General features: G+C 35.7%; 1 protein-coding gene across 1 annotated transcript; it reads left to right on the forward strand.

Moving 5' to 3' along the window:
- The first annotated feature begins 12,702 nt into the window (after positions 1-12,702).
- On the forward strand, positions 12,703-23,373 carry trim35-7 (tripartite motif containing 35-7). Its single transcript, XM_056452946.1, has 6 exons — positions 12,703-13,104; positions 17,750-17,842; positions 18,005-18,235; positions 18,318-18,340; positions 18,423-18,541; positions 22,072-23,373. Exons 1-6 carry the CDS (start codon positions 12,703-12,705, stop codon positions 22,584-22,586), a joined length of 1,383 nt encoding a protein of 460 aa, XP_056308921.1. The 3' UTR covers positions 22,587-23,373.
- Positions 23,374-25,619: the final 2,246 nt, after the last annotated feature.

The raw sequence follows: 25,619 nt of genomic DNA on the forward strand, positions 1-25,619 counted from the left end.
AACTGTAACGAGAATTATTTATATTATTAACTAAATTGTCCATCACATAGTATTTCATTAATGTCTAACCTGTCCCCAACCCTCACAGTAATGTAAAAATATTATTTATTGTTGGACAGTGTCACAAAAAGCATACTATATTGATGATCCACAGCTGTATCCCCTCTAGATTTGACCACTGATAAGGTAATACAACCTTCACCTTTCGTATGGTCTTGGTGTGTTTTTGATGTTTTCTTTAAGGAAGTGTCTGGAGTTTACATTTTATTGCAGGACAATAATTTTATGATGAACCTTTAGAGAAGAAAAATGGTTTTATTCTTAAGATGTTCATTAGTTTTGGGAAATCTCACTTTAATAAATGTCAATGGCTGAAATGAATACCTCGTCTTGTGCAATTTAAGCATTGTCATTATTTTAAAACATTGAAGAAATGCTAAAACCATATGGACTGATTGACCTTTTTAAAGGACTCTTATGTTTATTTTGCAATTGGAAATATGGATTTGTTTTCAATATCCCTTCAATCATTCATTTGTGGCGATGTGAGGTTTAACAACCACAGATAGACCGCCCGCCTTCTGAGTGCATATAGGGAAATACCTCAATTATAAAAAAAAATATAAAAATGGATCAATAGAGGGACCCAGGGGAGAAGTGAGGAGGTGTTCTGTGGGTTGGATGGAGTAAGGAGATGGTCTGAGCGTAAGTGAAGGTGGAGTGAGTTTTCCAGAGAAGCCACTTGCCAGAATAACGGAGTGTCCTAAAAAAAGGTGATCGATGTTTTTTTTAAAGCGCAACTTTACTAATCTGCACTAGTTGTTGATAAAAAAAAAAATCCTGGGTCACCTGGATGTTGTCTCCGTGAGTAAGAGCCTTTCGAATCGGTCCCTGATCCTGGTTCTACCAAACTAGTGCGTACAGGATCCACAGACACTAGCACAACACACTCCATTTCCTTGTGTGAGTATAGATTTTTGAATTCCCCTGTTTTTTAAGCTTAATCCCATTATTATTCTGAGGTTGCCACAGCAGAATGAACCGCCAACTTATCCAGCATATGTTTTACGCAGCGGATGCCCTTCCAGATGCAAGCCATCACTGGGAAACATCCAAACACACTCATTCACACTTAATGGACAATTTAGCCTACCCAATTCACCTGTACCGCATGTCTTTGGACTGTGGGGGAAACCAGAGCACCCGGAGGAAGCCCATGCGAACACAAGGAGAACATGCAAACTCCACACAGAAATGCTAACTGACCCAGCCGAGGCTCAAACCAGCGACCTTCTTGCTGTGAGGCAAACGTGCTACCCTCTGCGCCAACGTGCAGCCTTCAATCATATACAGTTCTCTATTTTCATAGGATTGTGTACAACCTTTATTGAAATTTTCTTTCGTTTTATTATTACCACTTTTGGTTATTATTATTATTACTATAGTTGTCATATTTGTAATTACTGATGGCTTGTTATTTAATATTGTGAATTATTCTTTTAAAAAGTCTACATTTGTCAGTGATTTAGACTGTGAATAAGCTGGGTTATTGCCTCAAAGTTATTTTGTAACCAATAAATTAATGGAAAATTCTTTTCAAATAATTCAGAGATTTTTAATTCAGAGATAATTCAAGATTTGATCCTGTTAGAGCATTTAATCTAGCTTAAAAGTGCTTCAAAACACTATTTTACTACAAATATAGTCAACCCAGGCTCGTTCTCATTTCTGGAGAGCGCGAATTATGTAGACAGGGGTACCTATGGCTGCATTTAATCTTTTTTAAGTGTTAAGGTGTGACGCCATTTCTTTTCACGCTTACCGGCTGACCGCTTATCCCGTGTGGAGGGCTTTCCAGAGTTCAATTCAATTCAATTCCCCTTTATTTGTATAGCGCTTTTACAATGTAGATTGTGTCAAAGCAGCTTCACATAAAAGGTCACAGTAAATAGGAACAGTGTAGTTCAGTTTGTAGTGTTTAAGTTCAGTTCAGTTTAGCTCAGTTCAGTGTGGTTTAATAATCACTACTGAGAGTCCAAATACTGAAGAGCAAATCCAACGATGCGCAGCTCTACAGATCCCGAACCATGCAAGCCAGTGGCGACAGCGGAGAGGGAAAAAAAACTTCACTAATGGCGGAAGTGAAGAAAAAAAAAAAAAGAGTTTGTCCAGTAAGCTTGTCGTGTACGTCGGCGGACTTGAGACGCAGAGAGGAGTTGACCACGATGACGACGGGGTTCGAGTCCGGTGAAGAGCAGGCCCAGAAATCAGGTAAGACAAAAACAGAATCCAAAAAATAAAACAAACAAGTGAATAACAGGGTGAGAATGTGGTAAAAACCAGACGAGGGCTTTTCTTTTTCTTGACGGCTTTTGTAAATCGTTGGTTGGGTTTTAGGAAAGTAAGTGGGTGGGCGGGTCAATTGATAAAATTGGTTGGGTTTATGGAGGGAGGAGGGTGGGTCAGTTGATTGGTCGGCCGGCCAGTCAGTCATTCGGACAGACAGTCACTCGACAGCGGCCTCTGGTGGGTTTACGTGGGAACAGCAGGCATGAACGCCACTAGCTAGAGAAATTTGAGATATGAAAATGTGCACGCAGCGGCCTCTCGTGGATTCGCGAAAACAAAAACTGCAAAAATACGTACCTCCTGGGAGGCTGGGACGTATTTCGCGGTTTCCAGAAACGTCCACGGGACTAGGTTTTCAGAATGAGCCTGGGTTGAATATAGTTTATGTGTAGTAAATTTATACTACAGCGTTTTTTTTTCATGGTGTTTTTCCCAAGACACAGCTCTGTGAATGTTTAATTTTAATAATGTTTCAGTTATTATTATTACTATTCCTATTATTAATGAAAGCAATATGCGATTTAAACCTTGAAAACTCTGGATGAATTGCATGCATAATTGGTCTTATCATGTGATCCTTTGCCCATTGTATTGCATATTTTTTATATAATTACTTTCAGTGTTTAAAATATTTGTTACATTTTAAAAAAGCAAAAACACATGCATATTTAAAGAGTAAAAGAAAAAAAAACAAACCCTCCATCATCACTGGTTGAAAACATGACACAAGATATGCATTCAAACACCAGTTGTGAACGATAATAGTGTGTCTCCTTTGTCCACAAGGCCTAAAATGGCCCATTTACACTCTATCAACACTTCCTGATTAACCTCCTGTACTGTTCTGAACACAATGCAGTGCCTTTAGAGGCGTGAGACGCTCTTTGGGAACGCAGACAGATGCTCAAGACAGTTCTGGAGGGAATAATAATAGAAGAATACTGAAGCAATGTGATGACGGACTGATGACTGAGGCCCTTTTAGAAATCAGCAAAACAACATTTCAGATCTTTTATAATGTGCTGGAAATTCTGCGTTGTCCAATAATGGACATGTTAATGTGTATGTTAACAAATAAATACAAATTAATTATAATTCCTAAAATTATATTAGAGTTCCTAAAAATTTGGGTCGAGGCTTGATGACTATGTAAAAATGTGGGTCCCATGACCAAACCAGTTGAGAACCACTGATTTAGCAATTTTGCACTAATGAAGAAAAAGCTTCATTGTGGATGTGACAGATGTGAAATTGGCACTTGCGTGCCTTTAATAAATCAAATATAATTGTTGGAAAACACTGACAGAGACATTTTGGATTATTTTTACAGTGCTGTTAAATACAAGCCTACACAAAAAACCTAGAAGGGTTTCACCAATTTGCTGAAAACTCTATTTTTGGGGGTTTACATGTGCATGGAATTGCTCATCTCCACACTAGTAACAATGTAAATTGTTGATATCAACCATTCAGCATTTTAAAATGCTCATTCTTGATATCTGTAATTGTATCTTCACTATAGTTAAATGTCACAGCAGGCTGCCAATTGGATTTAATTGCTGATATCAAGAAGTGATTTCTTGCTAGTTAAAAATTCAATTTTACATATCAGTATTTAATTTGACATATATACAAATACAATTCTTACTAGTAAAAGCCGTAATTTTGGATATCAGTTATCATGTAGTGCAAATGTTATTCTATATATTCTTGATTTCAAATATTGAATAAAAATGTCCATTTATGATATCAAGAATGCAATTGTTGCTAATGAAGAAAGCTATTTTAGTTATCATACTTTATTTTTATATCAGAAATGCATTTTCAGGTATGAGAAATGACGAATGTTGTGTCAAATTACATTAGATGTAATTCCTGATGTCAAGAGTTACATTTTTTTATATGAAATTGATGATCGATCAACCAATTCTTCAGGCAAAAGAAATCAATTCTTGATATCAACAATTAAATTTGAATGGAGCTTATAGAGACATTTAAGAAAATACAATTGTTGATATCGAAAATTCCACTGTTGATATCAGGAATTTCATTTGTGATATCAAGAATTTATTTGTCGATATCAAAATTGCTGATTTTTGATATCAAGCATTTCATTTTTGAAATCAAGAATGCTAATTTTCGATATCAAGAATGCTGATTTTTGATATCAAGTAATTGATTGTCGATATCAAGATTGCTGATTTTTGATATCAAGAATTTGATTGTCGATATCAAGATTGCTGAATGTTGATATCAAGAATTTGATTGTTGATATCAAGAATGCAGATTTTTGAAATCAAGCATTTGATTGTCGATATCAAGAATGCAGTTTTTTATATCAAGCATTTGATTTTTGAAATCAAGAATTTGATTGTCGATATCAAGAATGCTGATTTTTTATATCAATAATTTTATTGTTGATATCAAGAATGCTGATTTTTGATATCAAGCATTTGATTGTCGACATCAAGATTGCTGATTTTTGATATCAAGAATGCTGATTGTCGATATCAAGAATGCAGATTTTTTTATATCATAAATTGATTGTCGAAATCAAGAATGCTGATTTTTGATATCAAGCATTTGATTGTCGATATCAAGAATGCTGATTTTTGATATCAAGCATTTGATTGTCGATATCAAGAATGCTGATTTTTGAAATCAAGAATTTAATTGTCGATATCAAGAATGCTGATTTTTGATATCAAGAATTCAATTGTCGATATCAAGAATGCTGATTTTGATATCAAGCATTTGATTTTTGAAATCAAGAATTTGATTGTCGGTATCAAGAATGCTGATTTTTTAAATGAAGCATTTGATTGTCAATATCAAGATTGCTGAATGTTGATATCAAGAATTTGATTGTCGATATCAAGAATGCTGATTTTTGATATCAAGAATTGAAGTGTCGATTTCAAGAATGCAGTTTTTTTATATCAAGCATTTGATTTTTGAAATCAAGAATTTGATTGTCGTTATCAAGAATGCTGATTTTTTTATATCAATAATTTTATTGTTGATATCAAAATTGCTGATTTTTGATATCAAGCATTTGATTGTCGACATCAAGATTGCTGACTTTTGATATCAAGAATGCTGATTGTCGATATCAAGAATGCTGATTTTTTTATATCATAAATTGATTGTCGATATCAAGAATGCTGATTTTTGATATCAAGCATTTGATTGTCGATATCAAGAATGCTGATTTTTGATATCAAGCATTTGATTGTCGATATCAAGAATGCAGATTTTTGATATCAAGCATTTGATTGTCGATATCAAGAATGCTGATTTTTGATATCAAGAATTTAATTTTTGAAATCAAGAATTTGATTTTCGATGTCAAGACTGCTGATTTTTGATATCAAGAATTTGATTGTCGTCATCAAGAATGCTGATTGTCGATATCAAGAATGCAGATTTTTTATATCAAGAATTTTGAATGTCGATATCAAGCGTTTCATTGTCGATATCAAGAATGCTGATTTTTGATATTAATAATTTGATTGTCGATATCAAAAATGCTGATTTTTGATATTAATAAATTGATTGTCGATATCAAGAATGTTGATTTTTTTTCAGTCAAGAATTGAATTGTCGATGTAATGAATGCATATCCTGAGAATGAATAAAACTCAAAATGGCTTGCCATTCAAACCTGCCCAACCCCCCCTGTAATTCACACCCTCTTGTTACTGATTAGAACATGCTCAAACATGCCTTTTCTTTCCCCCTGCACAGAAGATGGACTCTTCCATATCACTACACAGCAGGACAGCAGATAGACAGAGGCCTGTGGAGCTGGATAACCTCAACTTTTAGATCAAACAACTTATTTACAACAACGACAACAACATCAAAGAGAACACAGTCACAATCTCACACACCCAGAGAGAGACACACGACTGCTCACTCACTACTCCCCCGAAACCAGGGTGCAGATTAGAAGGGTTTGAAACTGCTCGAAATGGGCAGGTCAGCTAAAAACAAGTGCAAAAACAAGTCATTTTGTTACACTGTACGAAATGCAGGACTCCACACAATTCATCCATGTTGTCCCAACACAAATCCATTAAGTTAACATAACTCTTTTAAGTAGATTGAACATCAAATAATTTATTTTCATTTTCCCTCAAAAACGTCCAGAATTGGGTTGATTCGGCTCATTTTAAATAAGTAGTTTGAACGGGCAGCATATAAAATCAATACAAAATAAACCTTTTTTGCATATATATATATATATATATATATATATATATATATATATATATATATATATATATATATATATATATATATATATATATATATATATATATATATATATATATATATATATCACATAATTAGACTATAAAAATGATATGATCAATTAATCCTGACAGCAAATGTTTTTATTTCATTGTAACATATTAAACTAAGTTAATCATGTTCTAACTTAATTTTATAAGTTAAGTAAGCTGTTTTATAAGCATAATATGTTCAATGGACTCATAAGGTTAAATTGGTCCATCTTAAAAATTTGACGCAACCAGGATTTTTAACTGTGTATATATATATATATATATATATATATATGTGTGTGTGTGTGTAAACATGTTCTCAAATATATGCATGTAAAGTATATATTTATAACAAATGTACACAGTACACACACATATATTAGGGCTATGTCAAAGCACACTTTTGTTTTGGATGCAATTAAGTGTGAGTAGTCTTTGTGTGTATATCTCTATATATGTGTCTTGTGTGTGTGTGTGTGTGTGTGTGTGTGTGTGTGTGTGTGTGTGTGTGTGTGTGTGTGTGTGTGTGTGTGTGTGTGTGTGTGTGTGTGTGTTTTTTTTTTTCTTGTTTCTCTTTCTTCCTTTCATTATTTGTATGAGTTTTCAATGTTACGGACGGCTATTTGATGTTGTATGCAGTAAAGTAACAAATTACAAACACTCAAATTACTCTAACTGAGTAGCTTTTCTCAGAAATTGTAATTTACTGAGTAGTTTTAAAAATGTGTACTTTTAATTTCCTTTGAGTACATTTTTTTAGTGCAGTATCGGTACTTTTACTCCACTACTGTCCTTCAACCTGCAGTCACTACTGTATTATTTCTTGTCTGTGGGATTAGACAAATCACTCCTGTAATTCCTGTCCAATCAAATCCCACATAGAAGGTAAATCTCATCATTATGAACTACCTCAAGACATGAGTGATTTATAATTGCAGCAAAATGTTTGGATACATTAAAAGTGTCCAAGAAGATGTCCAAAATCTTTACACGCATTGACCCAGAGACTGTTTAGATGCATGTCACTGATGAGAAGATGACGGATGTTTACTGTATGATGACCCAAATGGCCTTAAACACCCAGCAGGCACAAGATGTCAACATGACGTCAGATGACGTTGTACCCTAATGTCATGGGGACGTTACATTTTGTTTGGAAATGAAAATCATGTTGATGTCAGAACTTAACGTCAGGCCAACATTAATGTCTAACGGCCAACCTAAGATCAACCATATATCAACATCTAATGATGTTACAGCTTGACGTTGTGTGGACGTTACCACTATGACGTCTATCAGACTTTAGATTTTAGTTGCCATACCTGATGAATAAATGTCAGTATTTGACGTCAATATGACATTGGCTTGACGTTGGATTTTGATCACTCTCCAACACAACCTAAAATCAACCATATATCAACATCTAATGATGTTACAGCTTGACGTTGTGTGGACGTTACCACTATGACGTCTATCAGACGTTAGATTTTGGTTGCCATACCTGATGAATAAATGTCAGTATTTGACGTCAATATGACGTTGGTTTAAGATGTTGGCTCGACGTTGGATTTTGATCACTTTCCAACACAACCTAAAATCAACCAAATATCAACGTCATTATTGGACATCAAAATAACGTTGTCTTTAGACGCTGGAAAGACATAAAATTTTGATCACCCGACTTCAGGACCTAAATCTAACCTAATATTAACGTCTTATGACACTGTGTGCCTGCTTGGCAATAACTAAATGCACTACAGAATGTTACGTTTACACACACATGCACAAATTACGTGTAAATGCATCAGCTTTATACAGCGTAATACTCACTACTTACTACTCTTGAGTACTTTTGAAAGGTCTATTTACAACAGATACTTTTACTCTACTTGCACTACATTTTTAGGCACTTAATGGTACTTTTACTTTCCACCACTGGTTATATGTATATATATATTTACAGTATATAGGCTATTGTACACTGTTTCGGGCATTCAAAATAATATAAATACAACAAAATACTATTTCTTTGTACAAAACAAAAAATCGGAAACAGAAAAGTACTGACCTGACCAGGATGTAAAGATGTGAATGTAAATTGATTGTTGTCTCAGCCTTTTTGTGTAACTTGAATCTATTTCTGATATTGTTCAAGCAATAAAAAATAATACAGATATTTCAATGTGGTCATGTCGTTGGCCCATGAACATTTCCTGCTTGTTATCAAACTATATCATAACTGTAACAAGAGGCAATTCAATCATAATTTAAAGTTAAAACAGCTATCGTACTGTTATTTATCAATATGTGGCTCTTTTTGGGTTCTCAGAAGCTGTAGAAATTAAAAATGTAAAACAGGAAATATGTTGGGACCATTGTTATTGTTTGCATCCTTTAAAATGGTCTATACATGAACAGGGGTGGATTTAGTGATTGGGGGGCCCATGAACTCCAACCATGGGGCCCAAAAGTTCTAATAATGCACCTTTTGTACTGTTTTTTCTTCTTCTTATATCACTCAATCACTCTTCTTTCTAACATTTTGTCTTAATGCAAAATAATAACAACATGTAAAGCATCTTATAATAGTTTTTAAATAATTTGTTTTCTTAAAATGAATTCACAACAAAAAATAATATATAAACTATTCTGTTTTAAAACTAAATCTTTACCTAATTTGACTGCAGGACTTCCCCATGATTGAGGGTGGGGGATACATTTGCGCACATGTAATAAACATTAAAGTTTTATCTATATTTTTACACAATCATCATACAAAATATGATAGAAATAGATGTAATATAATTTATAGGTATTATTTATACTTCTAAGTATTTATTTGGGGGCCGTCAGATTTCCTGAGGCCCTAAGCGGTCGCTTATCTTGCTTATTTTATTATTATTATTTTTTTATTTATTATGCAAAAAAGAACATTACAAAGATACAATATGATCAAGGAGACAAAAGGGGTTACATAAATAAAATTTTCAGTTTAAATGATTTAAACCAAGAAAGAGTTTTACATGCAATATAATTATTAGAGTCTTTTAAAGAATTCACATATAAATCAAAGTCCTTTCTGAAAATAAAAAAGTAAAGAGTGTTTTTTTGAAAATGTACATATATGGATGTAAAATTTAGCCAAAAAATCAATAAATTAATAAGAAATTTACAGTGAGAAGGATCTACATTCAGAGAGTAACCAAAGAATACAATTTTTGGGAGATACAAAAGTTTGGAAATTAGACCTTTTTTTATGACATTGGAAAAGTCAACCCAAAACACTTTACAGTACGCACACTCCCAAAATAACTGATCTAGTGTTTCATCGTAATTGGCTCGTTTCCACTGACTGGTACGGTACGGTACGGTTTGGTACGGGTCATCTTTATCAGGCTTGCGTTTCCACTAACAAGGGTGTACGACAGAAAGTTTCAGTCGACGTCATTCTCCCTCGAGGAAATGTCTACAATTAAGCTGTATGGGTCACTTACATATCATATGAAAAGCTCTTCTCACAACACAGATGCTTCATACACATAAATACTGGTGTAGAAATGTTCATTACTAACTTTACTATGAACATGAGTTGATTATATCATGAGTTGACATATATAAACACATACAGCCCCTTACAGTCTCCGATGTGTTCCCAACTACAGAAGAACTACATATAGCAGACATTTCGTCCGTATTTAGGTTCAAAACAACCCAAAATATAGCCTACAGTCAGTGAAAACCTCTCATCTGTGTCTGTAATCTTCAGCAGCACATGTAGCCTCTGTTAGACAGTAATTCTGTCATTCCCGGTTCATATTAGTCCAAAAGGTGAAGATAATAAGTTAGTTAAACAAGGCATTTTGTTCATGTTTGCTGAAATAATGTGCTCCTTTTTTCCGGCTTCTCCTTTGTTTCTTCGCGCTTCACTCTCGCGTTTGTCAGTGTCTGACAGGATCGGGTTTCAAAAGCACGTCAATAATCAAGCGCAGGTTATTATCATCAGCTCTAGAAGTTTGTTATTTCAGATATAATGTTAGACGCACGACGAGCGCTAGCAAGAAAGCGAAACAGCTCGCGCCTCAGACTGACTCGTAAAAAACTACGGGGCACAGGGTAAATCTGCTCTTCTTCTTGGATTTGTGGCTGTTCATCAAGACGACGACAAGGTTTGTTTGAGCCCGGATCGACCATGGCTCGTTATTATATGTATTTATAATTCCGCTTTAATCTATCGGCTGTGTATTTCAAACATGGCGAGTTTGTTGTTTTCATTCTGGCTTGTTGCGTAAGCGAATGACGTATCTCTGTAAATCAATAGAGTTCAGCTGCGCGTGTGGCTCCGCCTTTTGGTAGCCTTTCTCGTGTTTGGTACCCTTTCGAAAGGGTGCCGAAAAAGTGGTACGGTACGGTTCGGTACGCTTTTTGACAGTGGAAACGGCCATAAAAGTGTACCAAACCGAACCATACTGCACCATACCACTCAGTGGAAACGGGCCATATGAGTACAAAATGAGCATTTAGGGGAAATATTTTTATTAAATTTAGCTAGTTTTGGTATTTATTGGGTAGCAATTATGAATGATTTTAGCTTATCTTGCTTATCCGCCCCTGTAAATTATTAAAAACCAAGTCGATCTTGTCAAAAAATCCTTAAGGATTCCAACAGGATTCCTTTGTAAGATTCCAATCAGAATTTCTATCATATTTTGGAACAATTCCTATAGGATTCCATTAGGAGTTTCCTATAGGATTGTTTTTTTTAATCCTAAAGGATTCCTTTTAGATTTCTTTATAGGAATCCAATTAGAATTTTTTATCATATTTTGGAACCATTCCGATAGGATTTCAATAGGATTTTTCTGAAAGGATTGTTTTTTAGGACAAGATGCAAAAAATCCTTCAGGATAATTTCTACAGTATTTTAATGGGATCCAAATTTATATCTTAATTAAGATATGCTTTTCTATTGTCTCTCTTAGCCTATTTTACAATAGTTTTGAATGTATTATGCAGTTTGCTAAAGCTCACCTTCATGTACTTGAGGGTACTGTAGTGCACCAAGTATATACAATGCTGTCAGACCAACCTGTGGGCTGGACCACACAAAACAGAAGCCCACCATGGGCCAGTAGCAATTCCACACAAAGTGGAGTGTATATGACCTTACTGGGCAAAATATATGGTTTGAATAAGTTAGGTTTGAATCCAGGCACAACATGTGCCTATAAGATCCCAGTAAAGCACACATCCTAAGAAGTGCGGTCATGAACATGCAGGGCCATTGTGGCTTTAACACAAAACAAAACTAGTTCACTTCTACTACGTAGCAAAATAGCACAATATTACTTCAATTGCATAATTACATATTTTGAAAGCATAAAGTCAGGAATAAACGAAAAATATAAAGACAACATGGACTATTTTTTTAAAGGTTTGGGACGAGACTGCTTTATTTTATTAAAATGCAAATAAAAGTAATTATTCCGTCATATATGTTAACTTTTCCACTTGTATATATATATATATATATATATATATATATATATATATATATATATATATATATATATATATATATATATATATATATATATATATATCCACCCGCACCCTAAGTCCCACTTGGAGGTACGCTCAACCAAAACTGACCCAAACAGTGTTGCCAGATTGGGTGTAAAATTACATAGGCGGGTATGGGAAAACGCCCGCCCCCTGTAACGTTTTGCATTTCGGCGGGTTTGTGATAGTTTTGGGGATGGAATCAGTCAGCTACATCTGGCAACACTGAACCCAAAACTCATCTGAGTTCCAGGTGTGACCGGATGTGGAGATGTGTGGGGGTATTTCGTTTTTAAGTCTGTAAAACAAAAGACGGAGGAGGAGAGACTGGCGTTTTTTTCACCTCTAACTGCTTTTGGGAAACTCTACAACAGCTGAAAAATCACTGACCGAGGAAGACCAAACCCAAGAAGTATTTGTACCGGTTTGTTCCTGAACAGACAGTAGGTGTTTGTGATTTGACCTCTTTTAAAAATCATTTTAGAAAGTTATTCACGTTAAAAGGATGGACACTGAAACAGCGAAGATGTCTTCGCTCTCTGAAGAGGATTTATCTTGTCCTGTGTGTCGTGAAATCTTCAAGGATCCTGTTATATTATCCTGCAGTCACAGTTTCTGTAGAGAGTGTCTTCAGCACTTCTGGAGGACTAAGGGCACTGAGCAGTGTGCTGTCTGCAGGAGAATATCAGTTTACAAGCCGCTGTGTAATCTAGTGCTGAAAAACGTGTGCGAGTCGTTTTTAAAGGAAAGAAAAGAGAAATCAGAGGAGATCTGCAGTTTACATAATAAAAAGCTCAAGCTCTTCTGTCTGGAGGACAAACAGCCTGTGTGTTTAGTGTGTATAACCTCACACCAACACGACCAGCACACATTCAGACCCATCGGTGAACTGGTTCAAGCCTATAAGGTAAGAAGACCAATGTTTCTTGATACTCAGATGTAAACAAACGTTGTGAGGCGCTGTAATCTACTACTAAATACATTGTTCTTCGTATTTATGTTGTCTAAACCACTTCGTAAACACGTGGAAGCTGCTAAATCGTACGTGTGAAGGAAATGTGTAATATCGATAAACTGAATTTAGGCTCTTTTCTGCTTTTATTTTGCCAGTCTGTAGTAATGTTGCACAAATTAAACTGAAACATACAAAAATATGACAATAATGGGTTATTTTTGGCACTAAAAATCAGCAAAATGTTAAAATTTTGTAAAAAAAAAAAAAAAATTCAGAAATTTTGCTCCAATATGGCCGACTGACGGCGCGTCGTGAAAACACTCTTTAAGTATCCTTTATATACAAGCAGTAGCATTTTCTCTTAACAATGGAGTCTATTGTCAGATTACATTAAATAAGAACATGTTATAAGGGATTTAAAGTAATGTTAATCACAATTAAACACAATATATATCCCTACTGGAAAAACCAGCTTAAACCAGCCTAAGCTGGTTGGCTGGTTTTAGCTGGTTGACCAGCCTGGTTTTAGAGGGGTTTTGGCCACTTCCAGGCTGGTTGACCAGCCTGGTTTAAGCTGGACATAGCTGGTTTAAGCTGGGCTCCCAGCCTGGCTAGGCTGGTCAAGCTGGTTTTAGCTGGTCGTCCCCCAGCCTGACCAGCTAAGACCAGGCTGGAAGTGGCCAAAACCCCTCTAAAACCAGCATGGTTGACCAGCTAAAACCAGCCAACCAGCCTAGGCTGGCTTAGGCTGTTTTTTTCAGTAGGGAAACAATAGAATTACTCAAGTGGGCTGGGTTACCTTATTTAAGCATGTCTATTCACAGATGATAAATGTAAACATTGATTTCGTCACATCCATACACATTTTTTTCCTATAAAGTTTGTTACTGTACAAAGTTTTTCCACATTTTGAGGTATGTTTTATTTAGTTGTGTCCAAGAGCACTTGAATCTACTACTGATTACATCTTTTTCCTTGTTTTTTGTCGTCTAAACCATGGGGTGAATGTGTGGAAGCTGCTAAATCATACAGATAAGGACTTTTTTTCTGCCTAGTTTGTAATAATTTTGGCAGTCTGTAGTGACGTCACACTAAATAAAGTAAAATTGCCAAAATATGACAATTATTGATCAATTTCACCAATAATTAGCTAAATATTCCAAAATGGGTTGTGTTTTGCTCTTCAATATGGCCGACTGATGGCGCGTCATGAAAACACTCTATAATGCAAGTTGTAATACAAGTAGTAACATTTGTTAATGACAATAGAATTTACAATTAAATTGCAAACAATTACAAATTACACTGAATAGAATCATGTTAGGAATAAAAAAATGTGTTAATCACAAATTAAATAAACAAATAAAATAAAATACTGAAGTGTGGGTTACGATACCTTATTAAAGCATATTTCTGTTCACAGATGATTCAATAAATGCTATAAAGAGTCGTAAACATAATATTTAAATTTCGTTAGGTTATGTCTCCAATATGGCCGACCGATGACACGTCACAAAAACACTCAGTTGATGTTTATAACACTAAGTAGTTATAAACATCAACTTCATCAAATCCATGTACTGCTTTTTCTGTTTAAAGGTTTGCTACTATGCTGAGTTTTCCACATTTGGATGGCAATGATCAATTTACTGTCGATTTTTGAGTGCAAGAGCCTTTGAATTAGTTTTGTAGCCTTTCTCTTGCTCATTATTTCTTTGCTTTCTGTTATTTTTGGCATTGCCGATTAGGGCTCTGTAATTTTGGTAAAGTTCTGTTTAAGTGTTAGTTTGGACATGTTTAATTAGCTGCGCCTTATGAGTGCAATCTTATAGATTTGGGTAGTTAATAACTAAACTAATTATATATACTAAATACATTTTTACACATTTTGGTTCTGGACACTTTTGTAGTTTAAATAAAAACCATCAGCATTTACAACAGACCTGTCAACATTGGGATTTGAAAATAATGGATATAATAAGGAATACCACCTCAAAAAAATCCCCAAATTACTAAATATGTTCCTCTGAAGCTGTTTCATTGTAAAACAACAACAACAACAAAAAACAGTTAAACTGTTTTATTATTATTATTATTTACAATAGAAAAAATAAATAGTAAACATTAGCAGCAAATAAATTAGCAAACAGTTCAGCTTATTAAAATTAATAGCTATTAAAATAGAAATAGAATGAAGTTATCAAATCTCTTAATCTTTTCTTCACTGTATATTGAAGAGCAGCGAATGAATCTCATTTATTTAGATTTTTAGTTTCATTACATTAAGTAACAGAGCTGTCACTTTAAAAATGCATTATAGTAACATCATAATGAAAGCATTCGATTGCTTTCATAACTTTGTATGCTCATTTAGGACAAAATTAGTTGTTAAAAAAACACCAAGATCGACATCTTTAGATGTTGTTATTATTATTATTATTATTATTATTATTATTATTATTATTAATTATGTGTATATGTCTGTTCAAACACTCACCCAAAACCCAGACTTTCACTCTGCTTCAAATCACGTGTACAGAATCCGTTTGGGAAACAGCATCTATTTATCACTGTAAAGTCTAGATCGGATACGTGGCCGACCAGAAGTGCGATATGCACATCAGTATAGCAGCATTTATGACACTGTATAACAATAATTAATATTACCTGTACTGTGTACTGTGATGGTTGGGTTGGGGGTAGATGTGAAAAAAATACAATTTACTGGGTAATTAAATAGATAACGTAAATAATACGCAGTACAACTACTGTTTTTACATTATTGTGACGGTTGGGTTTAGGGTTGGGGTGGGGGTAAACATTAATAAAATACAATAAATGGGAAATTTAATAAATAATTTAAATAATTCTTGTTAACTTCCAGCCACAACCACATCCGATCTAGCAACAACCCATGTTTGATTACCTCTGGTTTATGAGTGCAATCTTATAGATTTGGGATATTAGTAACTAAACTAATTATACAAACTAATTTAATTTTCACACAATTTGGTTCTGGAGACTTTTGTAGTTTAAATAAAAACCATCAGCATTTACAACAGACCTGTCAACATTGGGATGTGAAAATAAGGGATATGCTCACCATAATAAAGGATGCCTCCTCTCAAAAAAAATCCCCAAATTACTAAATGTGTTCATTTGAAGCTGTTTTATGATAAATAAACTGTTAAATGGTCAGTAAAATGTTTTATTATTATTATTTACAAAAGAAAAAAATAAATAGTAAACATTAGCAGCAAATTAATTAACAAACAGTTCAGCTTATTAAAATTAACACTATACTATTATAGTACTAAAACACTATTATAATAGGATACTAATATACTATTATAATATACTATTATAATATACTATTATACTAATATGCAATTATAAAGTAGAATCAAGTTATCAAATCTCATTAGCCGTTTCTTCACTGTATAACACATTCTGCTTAAAGAGCAACGAATGAATCTCTCATTTATTTAGATTTTTCTAAAGAAGGCATTCGATTGCTCTCCAAGCTCTTTATGCTCATTTAGGACAAAATTAGTTGTGTTAAAAAAAAAAACACCAAGGTCGACATCTTTAGATGTTGTTGTTGTTATTATTATTATTCAAACACGCACCCAAAACCCAGACTTTCATTCCGCTTCAAATCGTGTGTACAGAATCCGTTTGGGAAACAGCGTCTATTTATCAGTGTAAAGTCTAGATCAGATATGCAGGCGGCCGAAAGTGCGATATGCACATCAGTATAGCAGCATTTTTTTAATGACACTGTATAACAATAATCAGTATTTTTACACTTCTGTGATGGTTGGGTTTAGGGTTGGGTTGGGGGTAGGCGTTGAAAAATACAATTTGTTGGGTAATTTAAAAGATAACATAAATAATACTCAGTACAACTACTGTTTTTACATTAATGTGATGGTTAGGTTTAGGGTTGGGGTGGGGGTAGACGTTAATAAAATACAATAAATGAGAAATCTAAGAAATAATTATCGATAACTTCTGGCCACAACCATATCTGATCCAGCAACAAGCATTTATCACTATGGAGCACGTCAGCTGACAGTCACGCACCGCTATATGACTGCTTTGTGGATAGCATAGTAGGGGGGACGGCACCTGTAATGAAAAGGAAAGGGAATCCTGCCGTTTATATAATTATTTTAAAGTGTTTTCATGCCTAAATAAAATAAAAGCATAGAACAGACTCTTATTTAAGAGCAAGAGGTGGCCCCTGGTGGTTCGGCGCTATGGGTTGCGTAAAGCCAGGCTCAGCTCTTTAATGTTTATTACCACCCTTCATAGAAAGACTAAAAATATGGGAAAATACCTTTACGGGATGATAGTGGGATAGAACTGTAAACTCCGGGATAATCCCGAGAAAAACGGGAGGGTTAATGGGTATGGTTTACAATATGAGATTTTAGCTTCTCTTTTAATTTATTGCTTTGATTTCTGATTTATTTTATTATGGTATACACATAAACAACCGTGCTAAAATGTAATGAAGAAAATACAAACTGCTTCCATTAAAACGACCAGTAGAAGCTGATGTTTTATGCACTTTTATTTTGTTCAATTCCAGGATATCGATACAGCAATGAAGTCCTTAAAGGGGAGACTTAAACAATACAACAACAGTAAAGAAGAGTTTGAGAAAACCATTCAGCACATCACGGTGAGCAAACACAATCATTCTCTACAGCTTTGTGATTGATACACATATTTACACAGTTCAGTGACGTAAATAATCTGCTCTGGATCTGTTCTATGACATGTTTCTTCATTTATTTTCAATGTTCATTATCTGAGGTGTTGATTTTATATGATTTGATTTCAGGCTCAAACGAAGCACACCGAGATTCAGATTAAACTCCAGTTTGGGAAGCTTCATCAGTTTCTCCGCGATGAAGAAGCTGCTACAATCACTGCACTGAAGGAGGAAGAGGAGCAGAGTAAGCATATGATGAAGAGGAAACTGAATGAGGTGAACACGCGCATCTATGAAACTTCACACACGATCAAGCGCACAGAGGTGATGCTGAAAAACAATGACATCTGCTTCATAAAGGTCTGGTTTTCATTGAGTGATTTGATTGATTTGATTGATTGATCGATTGACTTGTTAATGAATAATTATATTTGTTTTGCAGGATTTTCTAGTCTCAATGGAAAGGTGAGTGATCTGCTGGTGTCTCTGCTCTCTCTGCTTCTGAACCCAAAGCCACTGCAGTTCTGACTCCTGAATGTTCTTCCAGGTTCCAGTCTTTGTTTCCAGATCCACATATCCCTTCTGGAGCTTTGATTCATGTGTCTCAGTACTTGGGAAACCTGCAGTACAGAGTGTGGAAGAAGATGCAGGACATCGTCCACTACAGTAAGAGTCTACACCACTACATTTGAAGATTACATTAGTTGTGGTCTTTGCTGTGTGTTTAATGGTTAAAAGATGTCCCTATGATCTTAACGCTAAAGGATCACGATTTGCATGTGTTTATTTAATCTTTGATTGCCTCTGTATTATTAAATATGTGTGTTCCACCCAAAGAGAGCAGCAATCATATATATTGGCGCTTTTCCACTGCAGTTTAGTACCACCTGTGTGTGTGGGGTTATAGACATGTCATTATGACCTTAAGGTCGCAAAAAGCGGGGGCTCGTCCGGGATCGCAACAAGCTCCATAAAGCAGAATGCTCTATTAACCAATCCCTCACAAAAACATCTTATTTCTGTGACTAAAATTACTGATTTTGTTGTGCGTCCTCCAAATTTCGGATAGATGTTTTGGCTTTTTTTTATATTGGTTTGCTGGGAAAATACGCATTTACACATCTTAATTCATTATCATTTGTTTTGACCACTATAAACATTGATCTCTGTACTATATATATATAAAGGAAGAGAGAAGCCTGGGGTTAACCATATATCCTGTTGAATCATATTAGAAAATTAAATCAATTGTTTGAAAATTAATTAGCATGTTTCTTAAACATCTGCAAATGTGTGGGCACATCTAGGAAAATCTCAAAGACAGGTGCTCGATTAAGCCAAACACAATAAATTTTTTTATAAAATAATCAGCACTGCCACTTTAGCTCTTAAGAGACTAATTAAACCAATTAAATGGGTCTTTTGAGAGCTAATGTTTCAGTGTGCTGATTAGTGCTGGGCCGTTATCAGGGTTAATGTGCTGCGTTAACGAGAAACTCTTATCAGGCGCTTAAAAAAATATAGCTATGATGACACCTTGATACAGAGGATGGATTGGATGACAGCTGAGTAGAACTGTACAAGCAGCTCCTGTGGCAGGTTGAACTTCCTCAGCTGAGGAAGTTCAACCTGCCACAGGAGCTGCTCGTACAGTTCTACTTAGCTGTCATCCAATCCATCTTCTGCACTTCAATCACCGTCTGGTTCGGCTCAGCTGCCAAAACCGACCTCCGTAGACTACAGCGAATAGTCCGGGCTGCTGAACGAATCACTGGCACAACCCTTCCTACACTTCAAGAACTGTACTCTTCCAGAGTGAGTAAAAGGGCTCGCAAAATCACTCTGGACTCCTCACACCCAGCACACTACCTGTTCGAACTGTTACCGTCTGGTCGGCGCTTCAGAGCACCAAGCACAAAAACAGCCAGACACAGGAAAAGTTTCTTTCCTCAGGCTGTCTACCTTATGAACAGTTAAATATTCCCCTACTGTGCAATAAATATGTGCAATACTTTCTCATACGCACTTGTACACAGCACCTTATATCAATATACAATGCAATACTCTCTACATTCGCACTTGTACACAGCACCTTATAACCTGTATATTTATAACAATCTGTACATACAACTCAACATCCAGGTTTCTTGACTAACTGCATCTCTGTTTAATGTTTATCTTTGTTTTTTCATATTTATTTTGTGTTGTCACTTGTCACTTTATGTACACTGGAAGCTTCTGTAGCCAAAACAAATTCCTTGTGTGTGTGAAGCACACTTGGCAATAAAACTGATTCTGATTCTGATATTTTAGCGTGGATGTATACCTGGCTGAATTGCACTCTAGGTGGCGAGAACGAGTCTTCGAGCCTGTGTGTATTCCTACTGTGAAATGACCACATCAAACGTGACGTGCTAACATGGATGCAGTTCACTAGAGTGAATCTAATTAATGTTAGCTCCACATCTAACTATCAGGCACCTGTAGAGTTTATGCGTTCCAGTAAAACATATACAAATAAAATAGAGCGGGTGCTTTTTAAAATGAATGACTGTGAATGAAAGTCTAACCGGTGAGCCGTCTGACAAAAAAGTGCCCTTCTGAATCAAATCAGCAGGATGCCCTTCTGGATCTTTCACTTGCGTCGAAGACTCTACTGACCACGCTTACATGGACATCTGTAGTCTAGTTATTTGCCTTAATAGACAACAATATAATGAAGGTGTTTACGTGAAGTGCTTTCATGTAAGAGTTTCCTGTCATTTTGGGGGACTTTAACTGCAGTTCAGCAGTTTCACTTTCACTCATGAACATTTCACTCATGCCCCCGTGACAAACTGGGGTATTAGACGCAAATAAGGAGTGAGGACTGCTGAGAGTGTTATGGAATTTAATAACGCACACCAAATGGGAAGAAAACAACTTTTGCAGTGTGATCCGCGTGTGTGGACCTTGTCGGACAATATGGCGAAAAGTCCTACATGACGGTAATAGTTTGATTGTGGTGTTTACTTCAGTAATTCATAATTCTCTTATTGTAAATCTCTGTTCATAGCTAATACAACCTGTATATAATGTTGATAGTACATCCATCTGTAAATATGACCATAGTTTTTCTATAACTGCACTTTATAACTTATACCTGTATCCTGCACTTGCTGCTATTGCACTGCTGGTTAGACCGAAACTGCATATCGTTGCCTTGTACTTGTACATGTGTAATGACAATAAAGTTGAATCTAATCTAATAATGCCACTAATACTCCACATGTCTTAATTTCATTTCTGTTTAGTTCAGTTATGACTTTAGTCAGATTAAGGTCATTAAAAATGGCTGTTTGGAGCTTACGTAGGCCTACAGTTCAACATTCATGTGTAACTGAATAAACAGTAAACACAAGTACATCTTATTGAACATCATTTATTTTCATCACCAATTATCATCAGTTTATCAAGCAGTTTGTGATGCATTTTGGAAACAGGAGATAAACCCCTGGTCTAATGCGCCACCTGGCTTGACAAACCCGTTCTCAAAGACTCATATTTAGTCATTATTGGGTAGCACATATATTCTGAATGCCTTCGGCAGAATTCAAATGAGCCATTTTAATCTAATTTCAAGATTATAGTGAGATTAATCTAGATTTTAAAAATGAATCTATGCCCATCTATAGTGCCTTGACTTGTTTTGTAAATATCTGCAAACATATTTTATGCTTTTAGAAGGGTCAAAAACCATCAAAAAGCACCTTTTAGACTAACACATTGATACTAACACCAAAAAACTTTAATTTGGATTTCACATGGATCTTATGTGTTTATATCTGATGCAGTTAAACTAAAAGAAAATAATAATGTAACTAATTATTAATTAAATTCAGGTTTATTTTTATAGCGCTTTTTACAATCAGTTTAAAGCAGCTTTACAGTGCTTTTTGTTTTGAACTGAGAGAGTGTCTGAGCCACGGACATTATCAGGAAAGCAATACCAGATTTTAGGAGCCATATATGAAAATTCTCGACCTCCTTTAGTGGACTTTGCTATTCTTACTAATAACGTTGACTTTTATCAGAGGAAGATGCAATAATTGTGCAGAATAATACAGCTTTCAGTAATAGTAATAGTACAGCTCACTCTTGATTATGATAGGAACAGGATGGTAAATATAACGCTGTTTTCTATTGTTTCTCTTCAGCTCCTGTGATTCTGGACCCAAACACTGCTCATCCACATCTCATCCTGTCTGATGATCTGACCAGCGTCAGAGAGAGCGAGGACAAACGTCAGTTTCCTAATAATCCTGAGAGATTTGACAGTTTTCCGTGTGTGTTGGGCTCAGAGGGATTTAGATCAGGGAAGCACAGCTGGGTTGTGGAGGTGAGCTACAGTTTTTACTGGAATCTGGGAGTGACGACAGCATCGAACCAAAGGAAGGGCCGTGATTTCTATGACACTGATGTCTGGAGCGTGGAGTATTATGAGAATCCTCCACAGGATTCACTGAACTCCAGTGTGTCCACTTGTTTTACGGTCACGCAGAAGCTGCAGTGTGTGAAGGTTGAACTGGACTGTGATGCAGGAACTGTGAGTTTCTCTGATCCTGCAACAAACACACATCTACACACATTCACAGCCACTTTCAGTGACACTGTCTTTCCCTTCTTCTGGGGTTTTTCTTATCAGAAGATCTTGCCGATCAATAAGCAGTAAATGTTAAAGCTGTAGCCTGGGCACGGTTGCATTAAAAGCCTTAAGTATTTTTGACTTACGGGTATCCCTGAGAAACGAAAAAATCCCTGAGGTAAGGGGTTTCATTAAAGGAAAATAATACACTTTTGTTGGAATTAAGCTATTTTTAAGAGTAACGCAGGTGAGTTTCACCACCTTTTAAATCCATTCAGCTGAACTCTGGCAGGAGCACTGTTAGCTTAGCTTAGCATAGTTCATTGAATCAGATTAGACCATTAGCATCTCATTCAAAAGTGACCCAAAAGTTTCTATAGTTTTCCTATTTAAAGCCTGACTCTTCTGTAGTAACATTTTATATTGACACCAAAGGAAAATAAACACTTGCTCACATCGTAGGACTGATATGACTAGGAACTACAGTAGACAACATTCGAAGTGAATCAAAAATGCTTTTCAAAATTGTCCCAAGACAAGAGTGGGTGTTGTTCAATCATTTTAGGACAACTTTGATCTAAGATGATCCACTTCAAATGTTGACTACTGTGTACTCTCATTCTGGCTTAATAATCAAGAAACTTTACCTTACGTACCATCTCCGACACTTACACATAGGGTTGCGACTATACTGGAATTCAGCACCATCCATACTGAACTTTTAAAAACATCTATTTCCCGCTAACATTTCAGCGCTGTTGAGCTGCTAGTTGTAATATGAGTAATATCATTGCTCCTCCTTCAGTCATGGTATGTCAGTAAAGGTCATTGATATTACACTTGAATGAGAGTATAGTTATTTTTGAGTAAGATGCTAATGGTCCAATCGAATTCAATGATCTAAGCTAAGCTACACAGTATCCTACAGTAAACAACATAACAAACCTCAATACCAAACTTTGCTGAAATCATACTTGTATTAATATATTTTGCTTCAAACATTGGACAAAACTGCTGGACAAAAAATAAAAGATTATTCTTTTAGATCAGTGTTTCTCAACCACGTTCCTGGAAGAGCACTAACACTGCATGTTTTTGATGCCTCCTTTGTCTGTCACACCTACTACAGGTCTTCAGTCTCTGCTAATGAGCTGATGATCTGAATCAGGTGTGTTTGGTTAAGGAGACCTGGAATATGTGCAGAGCAACTGGTCCTCCAGGAACGTGGTTGAGAAACACTGGACTACAGTATACTCTCAATCTGGTGTAATAATCAAGGAGCTTTGCAGCCATGCGATGGCGCAGTACCTGAAAATACTCTCCAGCATCAATCTATACACCTGCACCACCAGTTATAATCTGCGTAATATCATTGCTCTTGCTTTAGTCGTGGTACTGCAGCACAGTTTCTTGATTATTACGCCAGAATCAGTGTATAGTTCCTCTAGCCATATCAGCTTAGAACAGGGGTGTCTAAACTCTCTCCTGGAGGGTCGGCGTCCTGCATAGTTGAGCTCCAACTTCCTTCAACACACCTCCCTGGAGGTTTCTAGTATACCTAGAGCTTGATTAGCTGGTTTGGGTGTGTTTAGTTGGGATTGGAAGAAAAATATGCAGGACACTCGCCCTCCAGGACCAAGTTTGGATACCCCTGGCCTAGAAAATGGTACCTTTTTAATTTTTCTGATAGTCTTAGTTTACAATGTAAAATTACTGAAAAGTGTCATTTAGTGAGATGCTAATGGTCTAATCCAATTCAATTATCTATGCTAAGCTAAGCTAAAAGTGCTCCTGCCAGATTTTGAGATCGACTGAATGGATTTAAAAATGGTGAAACTCACCTGTTTAACTATAAGGCAGCTTTAACATGGACCTAAAGAAATGTGTAGTGTTACATTAAGAGTGACACATACTTTTGTTTTTATCAAGTGTTTCACTGTAGTTAGTCACTAATTAACATATGGTTGCTATAGTTACTGCATCTCACAGTAAACAACATGCCAAACCTCAATACCAAACTTTGCTGAAATCATAGCTGTATTAATATATTTCACAACAAACATTACAAAAGGCAAAAAACATAAACCAAGCTGGACAGCAAATGAAAGATTATTCTTTTAGATCAGTGTTTCTCAACCATGTTCCTGGAGGAACCAGCACTGCATGTTTTGGATGTCTTCTTTTGTCTTTCAGTCTCTGCTAATAAGCCGATGATCTGAATCAGCTGTGTTTGGTTAAGGAGACATGGAAATGTGCAGAGCAGGTGGTCCTCCAGGAACATGGTTGAGAATCACTGGACTACAGTATACTCTCATTCTGGCATACTAATCAAGGAACTTTGCTGCCATACGATGGTGCAGTACCTGAAAATACTCTCCAGCACCAATCCCAGAGTTCCCACGCTTCTTGAAAGTGCTTGAAAGTACTTTAATTTCAGACATTCGGATTCAAGGACTGGAAAGTACTTAAAAACAAACACAGGTCCTTGAAAATTTGACATAAAAACAAAAAACAGTCGGCGCAATAGCCTAGTGGTTAGCGCGTCGACATATGGTGCAGTAGCATGTCAGGGCGTCACGAGTTCAAATCCCGGCTCGAGGACATTTCCCAACCCTACCCCCCCTCTCTCTCTCTCTCTCCAACTTCGCTTCCTGTCCTAAATACTGTCCTATCTAATAAAGTCAAAATAGCCAAAAAATAAATCTTAAAAAAAAAAACAATAGTTTATGGTGTTACTTCAACAATTGTACTGTGCTGCTGTCAAAACACTGTTTTAGATGAATGTGCAAAATCTCTGAAGTCCTGAATAACCCACCAATCACTCATTTGCACAAAAAGTATTGCATCTGCTTTGAAAGGATTTAATTATTATGTGTATATAGTGTAAGTTGACTTAAGTGCAAGAAATTTTAACTTCAACTTCAATTATTTTAATAATATACTTTATTTTTCCCCATTTTCTAAGCAAATACTGAATAAAAAACACTTTCAAATGACAACATCTTAATATAAATACATCTAGTTTAGGACGGCGCTCTCAAATTCCTGGAGGAATTTGCATAGTTTAGCTCCAGCCACCTCCAACTCAGACCTGCTTAATGGTCTCTAGTAATCTTGAAC

Source organism: Danio aesculapii, chromosome 3, assembly GCF_903798145.1.
Source record: "Danio aesculapii chromosome 3, fDanAes4.1, whole genome shotgun sequence".
Classification (NCBI taxonomy): domain Eukaryota; kingdom Metazoa; phylum Chordata; class Actinopteri; order Cypriniformes; family Danionidae; genus Danio; species Danio aesculapii.

What these genes read in the sequence shown, in the direction of transcription:
- trim35-7 (XM_056452946.1), top strand. Translation starts at nt 12,703, where the DNA reads ATGGACACTGAAACAGCGAAGATGTCTTCGCTCTCTGAAGAGGATTTA. An exon ending in AAACCATTCAGCACATCACG is followed by an intron (nt 17,843 to 18,004) that starts GTGAGCAAACAC and finishes ATTTGATTTCAG; the next exon opens with GCTCAAACGAAGCACACCGA. An exon ending in TTTCTAGTCTCAATGGAAAG is followed by an intron (nt 18,341 to 18,422) that starts GTGAGTGATCTG and finishes ATGTTCTTCCAG; the next exon opens with GTTCCAGTCTTTGTTTCCAG.